General features: G+C 40.1%; 1 protein-coding gene across 1 annotated transcript in view; it reads left to right on the top strand.

Annotated features, from left to right (window-relative positions):
* naaladl2 (N-acetylated alpha-linked acidic dipeptidase like 2) overlaps nt 1–21313 on the top strand; it is a 472039-nt gene that overhangs the window by 373743 nt on the left and 76983 nt on the right. Inside the window, exon 14 of the mRNA XM_085449971.1 lies at nt 6868–6957. Within this exon, the coding sequence (XP_085306097.1) occupies nt 6868–6957 (90 nt within the window). The remainder of the gene's footprint in view (nt 1–6867; nt 6958–21313) is intronic.

Here is a 21313-nt window from a genome sequence, read left to right as displayed (position 1 = left end):
CACGCTGCTTTCAGTGAAGCCTCCATTGCCCGTTCTTGCTGTTCCATTGATTTTGTATTATCTTGCTGGATGCTTGATCTGACAACTTCAACTGATTTTGTTTTCTGGTTCTTACATCCTCCTTTTCTGAATGTTTTTTTTAAATGGTCACATATGGTGTTACAGTGAAATTTTGTTACCACCCTGCACTGTGGTCTCTTTTTTCATTGCCAATAGCTAGGATGACCAAGGGTTAATTTATAAAAATGAATTTCAAATTTCTAACTTTTATGTAATGTGTTTTATCGTGTGTCGTATGTGTTTATATTATTCTGTCTTCATTAAAATGAAACTACAATACAAATTATATACTGTTCTTTCTTTCTACTGTACTTTGTAAGTGCACAAACTTAAAAATTCAGTATTAGATCAAATAATTATTTAACCCAGTAACGTTTTCAATGAAATTGTCACTGTTATAGCTGCTTTTTAGTATGTATTCCCAAAAGTATTTGCTTGTCTGCCTTAACACACATATCACTTTGAGTGACATGCCATACTTAATTCATTGGGTTTAATATGATGTGGGCCCACCCTTTGCAGCTATAACAGCTTTAACTCTTCTGGGAAGGCTTTCCACCAAGTTGGCACACTGATTTCAAATAAGGGCTGGCTCACAGTCTCTGCTGTAATTCATTCCAAAAGTGTTCTGTTGGGTAGAGGTCATTTTGTCATGTTTGAAGAGGAAAGGGCCGACTCAGTCCAGCGGGGCGTGCTTTACAGCACTGCATCTGACCCCTTGCGTTTAGTTATGTAAGGCTTGGATGCAGCTGCTCAGCCAGGGAAACACATTCCAAGAAGCTCTCTAAGCGCTGTTCGTGAGCTAATATGACGACCACGTGAAGTTTGGGGCATCTGTAGCAGTTGGTGACCACTGTGTGCTTCCCAGTTGTGTCAACTTTGTTATAATATCACTAACGGCTGCAGACAGGAAGATACTGCCAGCACCGGAAACGTGCTCGTCATCTCCGAGCATGAAGTAAGGAGAGCCTTCAAAAGAGTGAACACCAGGAAAGCAGCAGGACCAGACGGCATCCCAGGTCGTATCCTCAGAGACTGCGCATACCAGCTAGCTCCTGTGTTCACTGAGATATTCAACATCTCTTTATCTCAGTCGGTGATCCCCACATGCTTCAAAGAGTCCATCATTGTTCCTGTCCCGAAGAAACCCCACCCTGCTTCTCTCAATGACTATCGCCCTGTAGCCCTCACCTCAGTAGTGATGAAGTGCTTTGAACGCCTGGTCAGAGACTTCATCATTTCTTCACTACCAGACACACTGGACCCACTACAGTTCGCTTACCGTCCAAATCGTTCCACAGACGATGCCATCTCTCATCTCCTCCACACATCACTCACTCACTTGGACACTAGAAGGGGGAATTATGTTAAAATGCTCTTCATAGACTACAGCTCTGCATTTAACACCATAATTCCCTCCACACTCACCACCAAGCTGGAGCATCTGGGACTCAGCTCATCTATGTGTCAGTGGATCTCCAACTTCCTAACTGGCAGACCACAGGCAGTAAGGATGGGCGGACATGTCTCAGCCTCCACCACTCTCAGCACTGGAGCCCCCCAGGGGTGTGTTCTGAGCCCCCTGCTGTACTCTTTGTACACATATGACTGTGTGGCCACTACCAGCTCCACCACCATCATCAAGTTTGCTGACGACACCGTCGTGGTGGGCCTGATCTCTGATAACAATGAGACGGCCTACCCGAAGGAGATTAGGAATCTGGAGAACTGGTGCCAGAGGAACAACCTCCTTCTAAACGTCAGTAAGACAAAGGAGCTGATAGTGGACTTCAGCACTAAGCAGGAGAGGAACTACCAGACCCCCGTCATCAACGAGTGCCCAGTGGAGAGAGTGGACAGCTTCAAATACCTCGGAGTTCACATCACGCAGGACCTGTCATGGTCCTGTCACATCAACACCGTGGTGAAAAAGGCCCGACAGCGTCTCTACCACCTCAGACGCTTGAGAGACTTCCAACTGCCCTCCAAGGTGCTCAGGAACTTTTACTCGTGCACCATAGAGAGCATCCTGGCGGGAAACATCTTAACCTGGTTCGGGAACAGCACCATGCAGGACAGACGAGCTCTACAGAGGGTTGTGCGGTCAGCTGAGCGCACCATCCGCTCCGAGCTCCCTGACCTGCACTCAATCTACAGCAGGCGGTGCTGGACCAAGGCCAGGAAGATCGTGAAGGACCTCAGCCATCCCAACAACAGACTGTTCTCTCTGTTGAGGTCAGGAAAGCGATTCCGCTCCCTGAAGACCAACACAGAGAGACTGAGGAGGAGCTTCTTCCCGCAGGCGATACGGTCTCTCAATCACACCACCACACAGTACTGACCCACACATACAGTTCTTACACACACACTGGACTTTCTGGACATTGTTTTCACTTCATCACTTAAATCACTTTAAGCATATTTGCACTGCACAAGACATAATGTGGATTGCACAACACTGGTCACTACATTCTTCATTTCCAGTTAATACTTGTACAGCTGCTGTTATTGTGTATATATTTATTTATATTTCTTCATACATTCTTATATAGTTCTATATTGTGTATTTTGTTGTACAGTTATTTTATTTTCAACTTTAATTTATATATTTTATCTTATTCTTTCCCAGTTAAATTTACCCTTCATTCTAATTTGTGTTGTACAGTTATTTCATTTTTAACCTTAATTTATATTTTATTCCTTCCTAGTAAAATTTACCCTTTTTAATTTTTCATATTTATTTCCCTTTTTAATTTTTCATATTTATTTCCTATCTTATTCATAGCCTTTTCCTTTTTTTGTTTTCTTTAGGTCACGAGCAGTTGTCCAAGCATTTCACTGCATATCGTACTGTGTATGACTGTGTACGTGACAAATAAAATTTGAATTTGAAATTTGAATTTGAATTTAATAGTTGAGTGTGGATATTTAGTAGTGTTGCACAGGTGGCATCCTGTCATGGTACTGTACTAAATTCACTCCTGAGACCCATTCTTTCACAAATGTTTATAGAAGCAGTCTGCATGCCTAGATGCTTGATTTTATATACCTGTGACCATGGAAGTGATTCAAACACCTGAATTAGATGATTTGGACGAATTAGTTAATACTTTCGCCAATATAATGCACTTCATTATGGATAATGACACTATTATACTGTAAGATCTGTTTTCTTCACAGCTTTGTACTTTCTGTTTTTCGTGTTTCACAGTAGCACCACACTATAATAGAGACAGAAACAGTCCCACAATGCCATATTAATGGTTTCAGTAGTTAAGTGATCCACTAGCAAAAGTAATATTTTTGTTTTATGAATGTCTGAGCAGTGGGGATAACACCTGTGCAGCTTAAATTCTCCTTGATGATGCTGGTGGAATTTGATTTATTCTGTGCAATAGATGGAAGATGTGCATTTATCACTAGGATTAGAAAGCGCTGAGAGTCATTCTTAAATAAATGGACATTTCAGAATGTATTTTTTTAAGTCACAAGGACATCTAGTTTCATAGAGGACATTCCTGATTGATGAGTAGGACACCTTTAATCCAAAGGTATCACTGTCCTTCATGCTAAAGAGGCACTTTCTTCCTTTTGTGTTTCAGAAAAACTAACATTGATTGAAAGTGTGTGTGTGTGTGTGTGTGTGTGTGTGTGTGTGTGTGTGTGTGTGTGTGTGTGTGTGTGTGTGTAGGTGTGTTTAGGCAAAGTATGGTTCAGGCATCGTTTTGTGCCAGCAGAGGATTTGATCATTTCATGCTTTTTTTTTCTCTGTTTTAACCCCAGCAGTAACCTTCAGCACAAATCAATATAATATTTAAGAAGTTGTCAAACCCAAGCTGATTAATGCTCATGTTTTTATAAATAACAACCCATTATACCCATTTTAGCATTACAATATTTTAACCACCACGAGTAGGTCAGAGCAAACCTAAGTGTTGAGGCACAGAGAGGGTCTGTACTGTAAAAGAAAGTGAGCTGTACATAAGCCATACAAAGGGCACTTAGTACAGAGTGGATGCCACCTGGGAATCTTTGAGCCTGGCCATTTTCTTCTGGTTTAACAGCTTCAGTTCTCCATAACCCCACCATCCTGAACCCATGAAACCCAGAGAAAATATGTCAATCTGACATAAAGCACCGCATAGTGCTTGTTAGAAATGCTATACGAAAGTGACTACAGTGTTTAATTCGAATTATTTCTATAAAATATTTATGTTTTTATAAAAACTATTCAACCTGTATTCACAAGCTCGATCAGCAGGACAAACCTGCTTATGTTTCTTTTCTGTGTTTCATTTTTTTCCATATTCATTGGCATTTTTTGACCTTTGACTTCTCTTAACTTCTTTGTTCGGATGTCTTGCTTATCAGTCTTTGAATACAAGCCATCTGCTAATTCTTCCATCTGTTAACATGTGACGCACTAATGCTTATGGGAAAGGGTGCTTGTGAAAAATGTCTAAAAGCAAAATATTAACTGAGCAACACAACAACATGCAGCTTTGTGATTACAGGGAATAATTCATTTAAATGGGAAAATTAATTAACACAGTGTGTGTCCGCGTAGGTGTGTGTGGTGTTATCTTCATCATGACAGCAAGTCCCCATCAAAAGTTTCAGAAAAAAGCAGTCTGACCACAGAGAGTGACAGCTACAGATATCCACGGGGCTCAAATACCTCTTGAATCCATGTCTTTGTGCGAGGGCACAACAGCTGTATCCGTGCATTTCATTTTAATTCTTCTCCTCTGAATGCAGGAGGTGAGGATTCTTTTGGGGGAACTCTGCACATATGCAACTTGACATCAACAACAGGGGCATATTTTGAGGCAGATGCTGCGTTCAATAATTCACATATTTATTCAGAGGCAGCACACAGGGTTTGATGAAAACTTTCTCCTTGTTTCTTCTTGGAATGCATAAATATGCAAACTGTTAAGTAAAACTTCTATTCCCTGTGTACTCACCGTGGCTGCTATATTGACTAGTTAAGTGCATTGCCAGTTTCACCCCATCATCTATGGGGAATTCAACTTTTTTTTCCCTTTAACATTTGCTTTTGTTCCAGTATCCTGAGGGTGCCTGATGAGTCATGCACTTCTGAGCGTTTGTTCCAGTCCATCATAATGTTGTACAGCATCCTACAAGTTTAAACCGAACTCTGAAAGCTTGATTTACATTTGTAAATGGTGCATTTGTTACATTTTACCAAAAGATAGGCTTAACTACCATGAAGTCATCCTTGAGTTTTAAATGCATTTTGAAGCCAAAACCCCTGAATGTTCTTCACCATTGCCATCTTGATTTTTAACAAGAGGTTACCATTATCAGTCATCAGCCTCTGCTACCGAACTTGGTTAGCAAGATACACCCATATGGATGCATCTTACAGACACAGATACCTGCTAATTAGTGCTAAGTAGCAAACTACTACAACAAAAAATTCACTCAGCAAAACAAAAGCACAGAATTCCCGGAGAGTGTACATCACAACAGGCCATATTATTGAAATGCTAAAGAGTAGATTCTATAAGTGCAAATGAGTGAGAAATTAGTGAAGATAAATATAACTGGATGTAAATGTCTGTACCCACAGATCATACTGTACCTTTTTCATTTTTTATCTGCAATTTTCACTCATTTTAGTTGAATAAATGAGTGATGTTTACGATAAACACAAACTTTGCCTAAACAAAATCACATAAGGCAAAGGTATATATATATATATACAGATATATATCTAAATGAAAAGCTTCTGCAGAATCAGTATCAGTTTTACTTGTTTAGTGATGGGGCTAGAAAAAACAAAGTGCTCACATACGAGATAACTCTTAGTGACAGTCAGGCGAGAAGAGAAAAAGCAGCAAAACCACCAACATAACTAGGCTCATGGAGGGCAGCCACCTGCTTTGACCCTTCGTTGTGAGGGAAAGGCAAACAGAGAAAAGAAGAAGACCTGACAGTTTGCAGGTTTGTGGTGCCAGCAATTGCAACAATGTTGAGAACAGAGAAGGAAAAAATGCTATTTTATGTGGAGATAAAATATCCTGTTCATAGCATGATAATAATATAAATATCCTGTACTATCATGGAGAAATAACTGAAAAGTAACACTTACTTTTCCTGTTGAAAGCATTGACACCGGTCAAAACTGGATGAAATAAAAACTAATAGGATGTTTAAGACTGCTGCAGTGTGCCGTGTTTGAACTTCTGATATCATGAACTCTCTGTTTGGTTTGACTCTATTTGAAAAAAAAGAAGGAAAAAAGACGGAAAGAAAGAAACTTCTACAAAGACAGCACAATGACTTTGAAGTCACAGTGAGGTACTTTGTTTTTTGAGGACGTTACATAGTATACTGAGGTGACAGTGAGGTAATCTTAGGTGGCGTGTAGTCATGGTTGACTTTGTGTAGCCGTCCGCCTGTGAGTTTGTGTGTGTGTGTGTGTGTGTGTGTGTGTGTGTGTGTGTGTGTGTTTGACACCACAACACAAAAGCTGAGCAGCTCTGTGGTCTTGAGAGCATTTACTGTTGTTTCCTGTCAAAAACTTGACAGGTCACTCCACTCTTTCCCGCTTAGAATAGAAGAGAACAAATTAGAATATATGAAAAAAAAAAAAACAAGTAACTGGAGGGAAAGGTGTCTTTTTTTATTATTATTATTTAATACTATGGAGAAACAAATCATTGTTGTCGCTCACTAACATGGAATGTTTCTCATACTTTAAAAAACGGGACATAGTAACTTTATCATCTTATATTTAAGACTTTTTTCTTCTCTTTTTATTCACCCCTTTTCTTTTAGACCACCAGTTTTCTGTCAGAGGCCCAGTTTTCTTCAGAGTCACCAGAAACCCTGGACCCACTTTTCAAGTTCCATGAGACCATTGCTAAGGTAGGACCATGTAATTATTTCTAATTCTAGCAAGAATTGCGACTGTTATGACGACTTTACCATGTAAGGCAGGATCTGTTGATTTGGGACATCTGTGCTACATATGGTATTTTCTACGCTGCGAATTTTGACAAAATTAGGAGACAAATGTAAAGAATATAAAGTTCTTCCAGTTGGAAAAAAAATGAAAAAGCATATACGTTCATGGTTTATCCTGACTTGGGAAGTGCTTGGTTAGGAATGTTGGTAAACAGAGCATAAAATCTGAAAGGTAGAACCCTATGTAAAGGAGTGTATAGTTTGATATCACTGAGTGCACTGCTGAAGAAAGCCCATGCCATAAATGTGGTTTAAACTTTCTTGTCCCAAATGAGATTATCTCTTCCATCAGAAATTGCTAAAATACTACACTGTAAGCTTGTCTGTGTTGAATGAACCTGGGATAACAACTTTTACTCAATGTCTAAGCGTTATGGAAAAATAGTTTAATCCTTTAATCAAATAGAGCCAAAACAAAAGGCAACAAAACAATCTCACTTGTAAGAGGAGAGAAAACAGACTCAAATTGTAGACATATACCAAGTGACAGACAATAAGCGAGCTGCACCACAGGGTTATAATGCTGGCTGCTGATGCCTGTGACAGTCCAGACAAGCCAGTTCACCATGCAACAAATGAGACATCCTTCATGTGTATATACATGCTGTGTGGCTTTCTGTTCACAAGATTCTCCCAATCAAAATAGTTGTCAGTCAAATATCATTTTATTAACAAAAACACAAACATTCTTATTATTATTACTGCAATAACCTTATCAGTATTGCTTGCTTTGTAAGGAAGGTTTAATTGGATTGGACAACTTTTGCAGTTGGAAAGAACAAACTGGGTTATTTTGCAAAAATTTGTTATTTATAATAATGTAAATTAATGTTAAATTTGATAATCCAACTACACATTTGTTTTTCACTTGTCTAGTTCATTGTTGTGGTGTAGGCTAAAGCCTATCCCAGGCCGTCCTCAAGGTGCAGCAGGTTGAGAGGCGGGATATACCCTGGACATGGTGCCAGTCTGTTGGAGGACTAACTCATTTTGATAATTAGCCCATTCTACTTTAAAGTCTTTAGCGTTGCATTACAGAATCTGATATCTGCTATGCTTCGAAACAGGTGGTGCATCATACATGCAGGACAGGGGTGTCCGAACTCCGGCCCGCGGGCCAACTGCGGCCCGCGATCCATTTTTAATTGGCCCGCCAGTAATTTTATAAATAGAATAGAATATTGTCCGCACTTCAACTTTTGCTTGAGCGTATTGCACTTCTTAGTTTTAACACCAGGGGGAGCTTCTGTTGATCAAGGCAGTTGCTCCACCAAAAAGGACAATCACAGAAGAAATTTACCCCAAGTTACTAAACATGGCAGAACCAAAGAAGCGAAAGGTAGAAAGTGAATGCAGAAAATTTCAGACACGTTGGGAGAGTGAATATTTCTTCAGAGAATTCAAGGGGACGTGTGTCTGTTTGATCTGCACTGAAACTGTGGCGGTTATGAAAGTATAATGTACGACGCCATTATGAAACCAAACATCAGGCCTATGCATCCTACACTGGTGCTGAGCGAGAGCAGAAATTAAAGCAAATGGTAGCTGTCCTGCAGGGTCAGCAACAGTATTTTTTTCGTGCTCAAAAGGTCCAGGAAAAGGCTCCAATAGCCAGCTATGAGGTCGCCCAACTCATCGCAAGATATGGCAAGCCTTTTTCAGATGGAGACCTCATAAAACACGGCCTCGTTAAAGTCACCGAAATAATGTGGAAAAAGTGCAGGACTTCAACAACGTCAGCATGTCCAGAGATACAGTTGTGCGATGCATTGAAGACTCGTCGGCCAACATTAAACTGCAACTGTCTGATAAAGCTGTGCTTTTGATTTTTACTCCATCGCATGCGATGAGAGCACCGATGCCACAGACACCGCAAAGCTGCTAATTTTTTGCGGGGAGTGGACGAGAGCACGAGCGCTTTAGGTGAGTAAAAAATATATTCCACCGTACCCGTGTGTTAATGTGCAGGTACACATGCTTCAAATATCAATAATGCGCATCAATTCTGTCACTACCCTGCTTTTGCGCACCACTTTCTTATATGCGTTTTTCTTGTTAACACAAGTACACGCAAGTACACGCCGCTGTGCACAGCGCACGCAGACGCAAAGAAGTCAGCTGATCTCATCTGATGCAGATTTGCTCCTTGATCAAGTGACATTTGTCCGGATTTTTAGCACGAGTGGCGATCAGCACCGCGGCTGATACTCACCAGAATAATTTACTAAGATTATATGGACTCCTGTTATTAAGTCCAGTTCAGTCTGTTAATGTTGATAACGGTTTCAAACAACGTTAATAGTGTTGCTAAGCCTAATAACTTAAATAACAAACTTGAAATGTACCCGTCCCATTTTCCCCTGTTTTTTCTCTGTACTGTAAATCTTCTGTCTAAGAAGAAATCTGAGGCTGCTGTTCTGAGAATGAGCTACCAAAGCTTTTTCTGAATAAGTCAATAAAGATCCATTTATGGAAAGCTGTGATGAAGGTAGTTTTGTCTTTAATTATATTCAACAATATAACATATTCAGCCACTTTTAAGTGATTTTTCTAACTTTAATACACTAAAGTTAAGATTATATACCTAATTTCTTGTAAGTGGCCCAGCCCCTCCTATATTTTTATGTATGTGGCCCTCAGTGAAAAAAGTTTGGACACCCCTGATGCAGGAAAACTGGTACCAGGCTTCTGCTGTTGCTAGGCAGCTGCAAAGCCAGCTGCTGTCAGTCACTTAGCTGGTGTAGCAAATGAAATTAGCAGGGTCATTAGCTAAGTAAAGCATAAAAAGTCACAATCCATTTTAGCTGCAACAGTCAATGCCCAGCATCTATTGATATTTACTGGAGATGAGCAGGCTTTGCAGGAACAATCACTTTATGTTCAGTTCCTCAGTACAGCAGATCTAATGAAGCCCTGACTCTGAAGAAAAAAGCAAAAGCAGAGATGTGGTTTCACATCTTTGAAAATATGCACATTCAGGGCAGCTTGCCAGAAAACTTGTAAGGTGTTTCAGGGAAGTAAAAAAGGCAACTTGAGGTTAAATGCACTGCATGTTTATCCACAGCCATCCCTTGTGATTGCAGCCTTCCTTTCTTGTTCTTTTGCTATAGTTGTGACATATTTTTTCCTCTACAATGACACCTCTGTAAAAGTCAGAATAAATTCACACTGCTTATATAAGATGTTGCCAAATTAGGATTTCCATCTCAGCTAACAGGACCTTTTTAAAATAGCCCTTGCTGTAAGGAGGAACACTCTCATTGCTTATAAATGCCACCAGCTTACCATAGCTATCACCGCTGTGGTAAGCTGTCACAGCATACAAATTACATAAGGCACAGTGACATTTTCATTATCTTTTATGGAGCCCAGCTCTAAATGAAGACACTTCATTTTGTTATGTCCCTACCTTGGCACCTCATATGTGAGAAATTACACTTAGTTTACAAGTACCACCCTGGCAGAACTGTAGTAGCTCGTCCTACTCCTGTGTAGGTTTGTTCTCTGTAAACAAAAGACATTTTTATTCTTTGATGCAGAGAGTGGAGATGGAACCAGATAGAAGCAGACAAATAACTGAAATCACTGGCATTTACATAGGTTGATTATTTTATGATTATTTGTCTTGACTGTGTTTATTGTCACAGTGTAAAGCTTGATGTGGAAATCGCACGCAGACAGAAAAACCTGGTGCAATGCTGTGTCTCAATGGGGATTGCCATAAACGGATTACCAGATGTGTGTGCCTGGAAATTATATCTAGATTTATGAGTTAAGTTTATTACTGACTATTTATTACTAATTATTTCCTGCAGCTCCTGGGTAATAGAAGTCTTCTAAAAAAGAAGAAGAAGAAAAAAAGCAACTACAGCTCATTTTCTTCTTTCATTTCACAAAAGCATAACAACCACAGTGCCCCAGTTAGTATAATGATAAATGATGAAATGAATTATTGTCCATTTAAAACCATACACAGCTGCGATTTCTATGATGGAAAGGGACACCAGAGAATCATTGTATGACAGAGAGATTAACATAAAGCTTAAACGCAAAAAGACTGAATGCAATTTTGTCTTTTTTCATTCTTTTTATGCTTTCAAAAAGCTGGAACTCTATTTCTGCAGTTATTTAACTGCCAACAGTTGATACTGCATTATCTAAATTCAGCTCAAATGTAAGCAAAACAGGTTTGAATGGTGAGTGTGTGGTCATTTGTGCATGTGTGTGTACCGGCAGCGTAAGGTGTCATTGTTCACAGTGCAGGTGACCTTCATGTCCATCCCATCCCTGCTGGATGGTGATTGCTCGCCTAAAAAGCACCTGGTTGGCAGCTCATTTTTCTCCCTTGATTTTCATTCAACAGCACCTCTTCCATTTATCTGGACAAAAACGGTGGAAACTTACTGACCTTAAAAACAAATACCAAACAATAATGGCAGGTCATTCTTGTGGTTCGGCGTGTTTCACGGTATTGCAGCATGCTTCATATCACCTCCAACTTTATCCACAGTTGTGGGTTGACACAGATACTGGCTTGGGTCAATAAGTTTCACTTTATAACGACTAAATAAGTACTCTCTCATGTGAGTTACTGTACTTTTGCAAACACAATGGAAAAGGTCACAGATCGGCTTTTATTAAGTGTTAATTTATGTCTTTCACTGAGCAGCAGAGCTTTCTAGGTCTCGCATTGTTCTGTATGCTTCCTACCGCTAAGACCAGGTGTCCCAGAAACATTTTTCTTAGAGAAACTCGAGGCAATGAGATACACTGAGAGGAAATGAACTTACACACTGACAGCTGAATGTTTTTTTAGATGTATAACACTGCATAACACAATGATGCGAGGTTGTAAAGTCAGTGGAAGTATAGAACTTTACAAACCATTTCACATGTAGACCGCATGCTTGAAAATGAAGTTTGACATTGTGACAGTACCATAACTGTGTTTGATGACTGATGTGCTCCACTGGCAGGGGAGATAACACATATGCCAAATGTTTCCTAGCTTACTCATTCCCCACTTTTTGGAGAGGAAGGCTGATGGTAAGATGACCTGGAGGAGAAAACAAGTTGAGGTTTGGGTTAGGAAAAGTGATCCACATGTCGCTTAAGCATGTTTTACTGCCTTCCCACATACTTGTTTCCGCTATCACTTTCCACTATATTACAGGGCGACCGTGGTTCAGGGGATTGGGAAGCTCATCTTGTAACCGGAAGGTTGCTGGTTTGATCCCTAGCTCTGTCTGTCTTGGTCGTTGTGTCCTTGGGCAAGACACTTCACCTACTGGTGATGGCCAGATGGTGCGATATGGCATCCTCGCTTCTGTCAGTCTGCCCCAGGACAGCTGTGGCTACAACTGTGGTTTGCCTCCACCAGAGAGTGAGTGAATAGTGGAATTGTAAAGCGCTTTGAGGGCCTCGAAAAGCGCTATATAAATGCAATCCATTATTATTATTATTATTATTATTATTATTATTATTATCATCCTGTTTGCTAGTTTTTAGTTCCAGTGGTCAGATTTGACCTTTCTCTGCTTTAGTTTCAGCCTCCTACAATAAATGATGTCACAATGTAGCTTTAAATGTTTTTTATAACGTCCACTTCTATTACTTGAAGTTCTCCAGTTGTCTTTAAAACCAGCAGTTGTAATTACGCTCGCTTTCTCAATCAACTCATCCTGGCCAATTTGCCCTAACCGCTTTCCTCGCCTGTACTACTGGAAATGTTTTTTAAGTTTTTTGCACAGTCGCGTAAATTGTTAAGCTTGTAATTATACCTTTAAAATGCTGCACACTTGTGTGCAGTTATCCTAAATGATTCAATCAGTATGCCAGTTAAATTTAGGCAGTGATGTTCCGGGAGGAAAAGGGTCACATCTAATGTGACAAACGGTTAGGTTGCACTTCATGGTTGTAACAAAAGGAGGGTGTGAGGACAATTGTACACACACAGAAAATCTAAAGTAGGAGTATTGCAGTTTTCTGCATTTTAGATGGACAGACAAGATTTTTTTAAGTGCTTATATGAAGAAAAAAAATGTTAAAGGTCTTTGAAACCCAGTGACTCACCTACCCAGTGAGCAACAATCAAATGGTCAAATATTTGGGCACATCAGTGGTTTAAACCCTGGAGTGGATATCTCTGCCCTGTGTTTTCAGACATTTAGAGAAAGAAATCTTCCCAGCTGACAATTCATGCCGAACATTCAGGTTTGTTTCGTACTTACCCTTTATTTTTTATCACATAGACAGAAAAAAAAAGTTTTTATTTACAGATGAGTCCTGTAATCTCTGGCAAAGCTCGTCCGTGTCTATGAGGAAGGTTGCAGCCATGGTGGGCGGAGGAGAAATAGCGCTGTCATTTGGCCTTAATCATCACATCCTTGGAGATCAGGCAAAGTGCCAGATGTTATTTGTGCAGGTTGTAAAATGAAGGGAGAGAGAGAGAGAGGGGAAGAGAGGGAGAGAAGGCCAAAAGTACACTGACACAACATGTCATCATGAAGGGCAAATAGGAGGAGGCAGAGATGTTATTCTCCATGTTAAATATTCAGACTGGGAGAGGAATACAGAAAGGCAGAGAAGTCTGTGACCTCTTTTGGACTTGTGTGTATGTTTGTGTGCCTGGACTTATGTTGTGAAGAAATGAAGCCATTGTGGTGACCAAACGCCCCTCATCGGGTCAAAGTCTTTATGAACAAAATCATTCAAATATGGGTGAAAACATACAAGACGAGGTTAGGATGAGCACACGTTACAGATATGGTAAGTTACCAGGAAAAGAATGTATATCACTGTAATGTCCTTTTGAGTATAGGGAACAGGAAAGTGTGTGTGTGTGTGTGTGTGTGTGTGTGTGTGTGTGTGTGTGTGTGTGTGTGTGTGTGTGTGTGTGTGTGTGTGTGTGTGTGTGTGTGTGTTTTCCGAAATGTCAGCAAGTCTGCAAGAGACATGGAGACGCAAACACTTTTGCATATCTTGTAGTTATAATGAACAAAGTTTTTAATAACAAAAAAACATACTTAGTTTTTGTGCCAACTGATTCTACTAATAGTAATACCTGCATGTTGTCTATGTCAAATATTCTGATCAATTTATTTACTTATTGTTTGTTAAATAAATCACATGTCCTTCAACATTGTGAAGCACACACAAAAAATGGTCACTCGGCTGAAAATCAAATCAACAGAAATCTCAAGATAATCCTAATCGTTTCTCTTGTTTTGTCACCATCATACAGCAGAACAAATAAGATTATGCCTGTGAGGACATTAGTGCATTGCACCAGCAAATAGCAAGTCATCTCAGGACAAAACAAATTACTTACAGCAATAATATGACTTCAGAAAGCTGGGGTCAGGGTGCTAGTTTAGCTCACTGGGTTGAACAGGCACCTCATATGTTATAAGGCTATTGCAGATGCCTGGGTTTGAATTTGCTCATGGCCATTTGCTGTGCGTCTTCCCAGTGCTCTCTCTCTCTCTCTCTCTTTCTTCTCTCTCCTAGCTTTCCTTTTAAGAAAGCACTCCCCAAAAATACTTAAAAGAAAGCTGGGGTCATTTTAAGGCAGAATCCTAAGTGTGCCCAAAGATAGATGGCTAAAAGACAAATGAACTCACTTTCCATTCCAGTGTGACAGGGCAGAATTTGTATTTGCTTCAAATAGAATTAATTATTCCTTAAAATCATAGAGTTCAGTCAGAATGAACATTCAATCCTTAAAATTGAGTGGCTCTAAAAGAGAATAGGGTTGAATGAAGACAGAAAAATAGCTCATGGCAACAACACGTCTTGGACATTAGCTGATATACATCTGATATACAGTCTCACTACAATGCAGTAGGTTGAGCTGGTGTCACAAAATGAGAAAATGAATGTTTGTATGTGTCATGTTCTTCTGTTTAACAATTGCAGATATGAATATGTATTTTTTCTTTCTCCTTATTGCATCAGTGTTTTATCGTCTTTCTCTGTGTATCATTCTCTCTGTTTTATCCTCACAGCAACGCCGAACCACCTCCTGACTCTCTATGGAATGGTGCATGTGCATTGTTAGTGTTGTAGCTCAGGGACTTTGCCTATGCTCTGTGTCCCTGAACTCATTTGTCAAGTGCGGTTTTGGACACAGCTTGGTTGGAAGGGCTGAGGGTGGCAGGTGGCAACAGAATGCATCTTTCACTTTCTTTGTTCTTTCTCTCCTCTGCCTCCCTTGGCCTCTAAGTGTGCAGTGCTCTCAGAGTAGCACATTTTTTAAACGTGGTCTTGTATACAAGCTGGAGTCCTCTGAGTTGGCAAAGCATGGCAGGCGTTGATCAGGCCAAGGACATGTAGCAGGTCCCTGCTGCACAGTGCTAGGTTTGCGTCAAACAGCCATATACTTTACATGTGCAGTAGGTATAAAAGTGTAAATAGAAATGTGATGTTTGCCTCAAGAAAAGAAAATTTTTACTCGGCCATTTTAATCCTTGCACTTTAAACACTTCAACCCAGTTTTGTTTTGGATCTTAATAATCGCTGCGGTTAGCAACGCTTTCCTGTGAATTCTTAAAAAAATGTTGATTTCCCACATCTGACCATGTGGATTTGTTTTCCTAAATCTAACTTAATCTTAACCACAGAGAAAAAAAGTATGTCCACAAACTGAGGGCAAGGTTGTTAAATGCTGCTGAAGGCAGTGATGTGCTTTCCATGTAAATTAAGTGAGCCGTTAATGTTGTTACAGGCCTGCAAAATGTTTTCAGTGCAAGTCTTCGCTAACATCCAGAGCATCAAGTGCTGTTATCTTATCAAAGCTGTTCTTTCACACATCCAGAACATTTTTGTCCCTTTTTTGTGAACAAGTAAAAACAAAACAAAATGCAACAGAGCTGCAAAAGAGCAATAAACTTCTTCTGGCCAATGTATGTGTGACTTACTCCCCAACGATCCCTAATTTAGATTTTGTCTCTCTTAAAAAGAGGGCTGATCTCTCAGTGCAGAAAAGCTAAAGGAAACTATGTTTGCATCTCTGTGACATCAAACATCTCTGATGCCCTAGGATGACAAAGAACTAACACAACATGAACTGAGATGTGTCATATTTTTGTATCTTCTCTTCTTAATATTAGTAGTAGTAGTAGTAGTGGTAAGCAGTATTATGTTAGCAGTTGTCATTAGAGTGTTATCATAGCTGCAGTCAGTTTAAATCAAATCCTGAGATGTGCAAGTGCGGACCAAAACAACCACACCAAGACCCTTTGCAGGAGGTCATCTTGGTGCAAATAACTATGAAATGATGTCTTCCAGTATTCCAGAACATAGCACCTTCTTCCTGTATTTACTTTTCTTGGTCCCGCCCCAGACACATCTGGCCAATGAGCAGACATACTATAATATTCTCACGTGGTTTATAGTCATGCATTTTGGTTCACTTGGAGTTCACCTGGATTTTTCTCTGTGTGAAAATAAACCAAGTAAAAAAGAAGCGACGAGCTACAAACCCATCAACTGATTTGGATTGGTAAACATTTATATGTGACATTATTCAAGACATTTCTTTCTTCCCAAGACACATGGAATGTGCACTGTATGTGGGGCAAGTGTCAGATTAAACACTGGTGATACTAATAAGGATAGAACAGACATGCAGGCTGGAAAACTGGCAAACTGGGGGACGTAAACCTGACAGGAGTGCACAACTACAGCAGATTAAGAAAAAAGAAAGCAGAAATAAGAAAAAGTATGAGCACAAAAAATCATTATTGCAGTAGTAGTTTCACACCTATATATCACTGGAATTAATTTGTTGTCCTTGTCTTGGAGTGAAACACAAACAGAAACACAGAGGGCAGTAAAAAAAGAAGATAGGCAGGGAGACAGGAAGGGTAGATGGTAATAGAACAAACAGGCCCAGAAATGAAGAGTGGAACAGAGGGAGAATGAGAAAACTGCAGATAAGCCTGCAAATATAGATGGAGGTGATGGTGATGAAGACTAAATGTCCCTCCCAGAGAGACATTGATTGGTGAGAGGAAATGAAGACAGAATGACTTAACATAATACACAAGATCAGACACGCAAATAAAGATGTGTCAGGAGCCAGATAGACGAGTAAAAATGAAAATAATAAACAGAGAGAAGAAGATGGCACATATACGAAGGTTGCAAAAAGTTGGCAGAAAGAGTTAAATATGCTGGGGAGAGATTCTGATTCATGGAGTTAAGGAGATGAATAGGAAAGGTATTTAATACATTTTATTTCCAGGTCTGGGCTCATGTGTCTTCTTTATTGAATTCTGTCATCTTTACTTAACATCCATTTCTCATTGCTGCCAAAGAGCACAAATACCACGAGATGTGATCAGTAAAGGAAGTTGAGAACTTTATGTGAGAAAGTTAATCTGAAGGTGATGCTTTCATGATCTCATACACAACAGAAAAGAGGGTACAGTAGTAGATTAGAAAGGAAGGAGGAAGAAGGAAGACAGCAAATGTTATTGGGAATAAAAACTCTTGTCATGTAATCATGACCGTTATTCAGGGTTTCTTAAGGTTTCCATCAAAGTTTATATTCTTCTGGACGTCACCAAGAAGTTGTGGTGTGACATTATTAAAACACGGGATAAAAAGGTTCAGACTTCAAATTGACCCTTTGAAAACCCTGCCAGATGTCCATAGAAATGCAGACCTTCTGTAAACAGGTATTTGTGAGTATATGAATCAAAAGCGTTCAGAGTCCAAATTAATGTAACTGTATGCTGGAAATGCAGAGGAGATTTTCAAGAGTCAGACCCTGAACCCTCGGGCAGTTCCGGCAACATCGCGATTTATAATTATCACAGGAGAAAAATGTGTTTTTGACATGCAGCCTAGAGTCTAACTGCAAATTGCTGTGGAGGGAAATACGTATTAAATATATACAAATATTTTGAATCTGATGCTCACTAATTGGTGCCACATAAGACTTCTGCAAGTTGCAGCAGTTGTGAAGCTCTGTTTGGCATATTCATGCGGGATCTAATAATCACGTTTTTTCAGACTGAGTCTCATTTTGCATATTGAACCTGTTGGTTTAGTTAGATAATCCATGGATTAGTTTCTGTTCATTCGACAGATTAATAGTTTGGAAGCCCATTGGTACAGTGGGGCAAAAAAGTATTTAGTCAGCCACCGATTGTGCAAGTTCCCCCACTTAAAATGATGACAGAGGTCAGTAATTTGCACCAGAGGTACACTTCAACTGTGAGAGACAGAATGTGAAAAAAAAATCCATGAATCCACATGGTAGGATTTGTAAAGAATTTATTCGTAAATCAGGGTGGAAAATAAGTATTTGGTCAATAACAAAAATACAACTCAATACTTTGTAATATAACCTTTGTTGGCAATAACAGAGGTCAAACGTTTACTATAGGTCTTTACCAGGTTTGCACACACAGTAGCTGGTATTTTGGCCCATTCCTCCATGCAGATCTTCTCGAGAGCAGTGATGTTTTGGGGCTGTCGCCGAGCAACACGGACTTTCAACTCCCGCCACAGATTTTCTATGGGGTTGAGGTCTGGAGACTGGCTAGGCCACTCCAGGACTTTCAAATGCTTCTTACGGAGCCACTCCTTTGTTGCCCGGGCGGTGTGTTTTGGATCATTGTCATGTTGGAAGACCCAGCCTCGTTTCATCTTCAAAGTTCTCACTGATGGAAGGAGGTTTTGGCTCAAAATCTCACGATACATGGCCCCATTCATTCTGTCCTTAACACGGATCAGTCGTCCTGTCCCCTTGGCAGAAAAACAGCCCCATAGCATGATGTTTCCACCCCCATGCTTCACAGTAGGTATGGTGTTCTTGGGATGCAACTCAGTATTCTTCTTCCTCCAAACACAACGAGTTGAGTTTATACCAAAAAGTTCTACTTTGGTTTCATCTGACCACATGACATTCTCCCAATCCTCTGCTGTATCATCCATGTGCTCTCTGGCAAACTTCAGACGGGCCTGGACATGCACTGGCTTCAGCAGTGGAACACATCTGGCACTGCGGGATTTGATTCCCTGCCGTTGTAGTGTGTTACTGATGGTGATCTTTGTTACTTTGGTCCCAGCTCTCTGCAGGTCATTCACCAGGTCCCCCCGTGTGGTTCTGGGATCTTTGCTCACCGTTCTCATGATCATTTTGACCCCACGGGATGAGATCTTGCGTGGAGCCCCAGATCGAGGCAGATTATCAGTGGTCTTGTATGTCTTCCATTTTCTGATGATTGCTCCCACAGTTGATTTTTTCACACCAAGCTGCTTGCCTATTGTAGATTCACTCTTCCCAGTCTGGTGCAGGTCTACAATACTTTTCCTGGTGTCCTTCGAAAGCTCTTTGGTCTTGGCCATGGCGGAGTTTGGAGTCTGACTGTTTGAGGCTGTGGACAGGTGTCTTTTATACAGATGATGAGTTCAAACAGGTGCCATTCATACAGGTAACGAGTGGGGGACAGAAAAGCTTCTTACAGAAGACGTTACAGGTCTGTGAGAGCCAGAGATTTTCCTTGTTTGAGGTGACCAAATACTTATTTTCCACCCTAATTTACGAATAAATTCTTTACAAATCCTACCATGTGAATTCATGGATTTATTTTTCACATTCTGTCTCTCACAGTTGAAGTGTACCTCTGGTGCAAATTACTGACCTCTGTCATCATTTTAAGTGGGGGAACTTGCACAATCAGTGGCTGACTAAATACTTTTTTGCCCCACTGTATACAGATTTTGTCTTTCAAAACAGACTGCTCTTATTGGACATCAACCTGTTTCCACTAGAAAATGTTAGTCATTTTCATGGCACTTTCATTCCTGTAGTCATGACTGAGAACCTTGTCACTAATTCGACAAAGGTAGTCAGATTATTCTTCAGGAAAGATGGGTTTTGCGTCTGTGTGTAATGCAGTTGCTTGTCAGCCCTGTCCACTGCTTTTTCGATAAATGCTCGAGAACAAAGGAACATTAAAGCACCCATATAATAGAGATTACAGCAGAGCAAAAAGGAGGAGGGAAAACAGAGGCTTTTCCATCCACTAAGATCAAAGCCTTGGCTTGTGTTGATAGATTGGGCTTATCTCTGTGCTGTTGCTTGTTAAGGCTAAGGGGCTTTTTGGAGATAAGATTCGCCCTTCTGAGGCACTCACTCAGACTTTCCCCAGGGGTCACCAGCGAACAAACAATTAGCGTGGTCGGTAGCTCTAAATGTATTTCAGACTATGCCCAGTGCTACTACTGGAAGCACATATACTGTCAACTCTTATGTGTCGCATACCTCTGATTATCCACAACATAATCTTCCTAAACATCCAAGGTTTCATTCGACTTACCTACCACAGCAATCTTTGACAGCTTAGCTGGAGCGACGTCATCAGCACCTCCTCCCCCCCCCAACTATTTTGCTGGTAATACCTGAAACGAGTAAAGAAAATCAACAGCCTATTTGTGCAAGATAATTGGGGGTGGGGGCTATATTGGTTGGGTCTGATTATTGGGGGGGGTCATAACCCCCCTAACCCCCCTGGAAATTACGCCCCTGAGTGACGTCTAAGAGGAATGCATTGCACAAAACAACAAATCGTGAAAATTATAGAATTATTACATTTGCTGGATGTTCTTGTTTTTGTAGCAAATAAACCATCAATGTAACAGAAAGCAATTTATTTAATAACTAAACATAATAAATTCAATTTGCATTTTTGGTGAGTTTTTTCTGTTTTTCAAATTGCGTACAGAAAAAAAATATTGGATCATTCTTAGTTGAAAAAATTAAAATATTATCAACAAAAACATGACAATTAGTAACGTTGCTGTACCACCTCTGGCTTTTATATTGTCCTGAACTAATTTAAGCGTCTACCTGTTCATTAATTGCTGAGGTAATGATTGCCATATCTCCGAGTCGTTTAGCTGACACGCAACTCCTTATATCATAAATGAGTGGGAAAATTTGCTTGTGTTTTTTCAGGCAGTCATCTTTATATTTTTTCCCCTGAACAGCACCAGACAAAGGTTGCAGCATAATCTCCATGACCAAAGTGATGCTCAGTAATTCACCACTGCTCATCACTTTCATTCAATCATCTCCAGCCCATTGCTTCTCTTTAGCCCTTTGTAACCGTGTTTTCTTTCCTTTAGATGATAGATCATTGGCTTTTCTTTATGTAAAATAAAGATGTTTTCTTTTTATAAAATTCCCATTTTTGGTTTGAACTTGCTCTAAATTTTACAGGAAATGTTGGTCCATCATTTT

The sequence above is a fragment of the Copadichromis virginalis genome, linkage group LG23 (genome assembly GCF_057382275.1).
Source record: "Copadichromis virginalis isolate Kocher_CV1m ecotype Utaka linkage group LG23, C_Virginalis_male_GT1.1, whole genome shotgun sequence".
Taxonomy (NCBI): domain Eukaryota; kingdom Metazoa; phylum Chordata; class Actinopteri; order Cichliformes; family Cichlidae; genus Copadichromis; species Copadichromis virginalis.
Note: the sequence above shows the minus strand (reverse complement) of the source record. Positions and strands in the feature narration are given on the sequence as shown.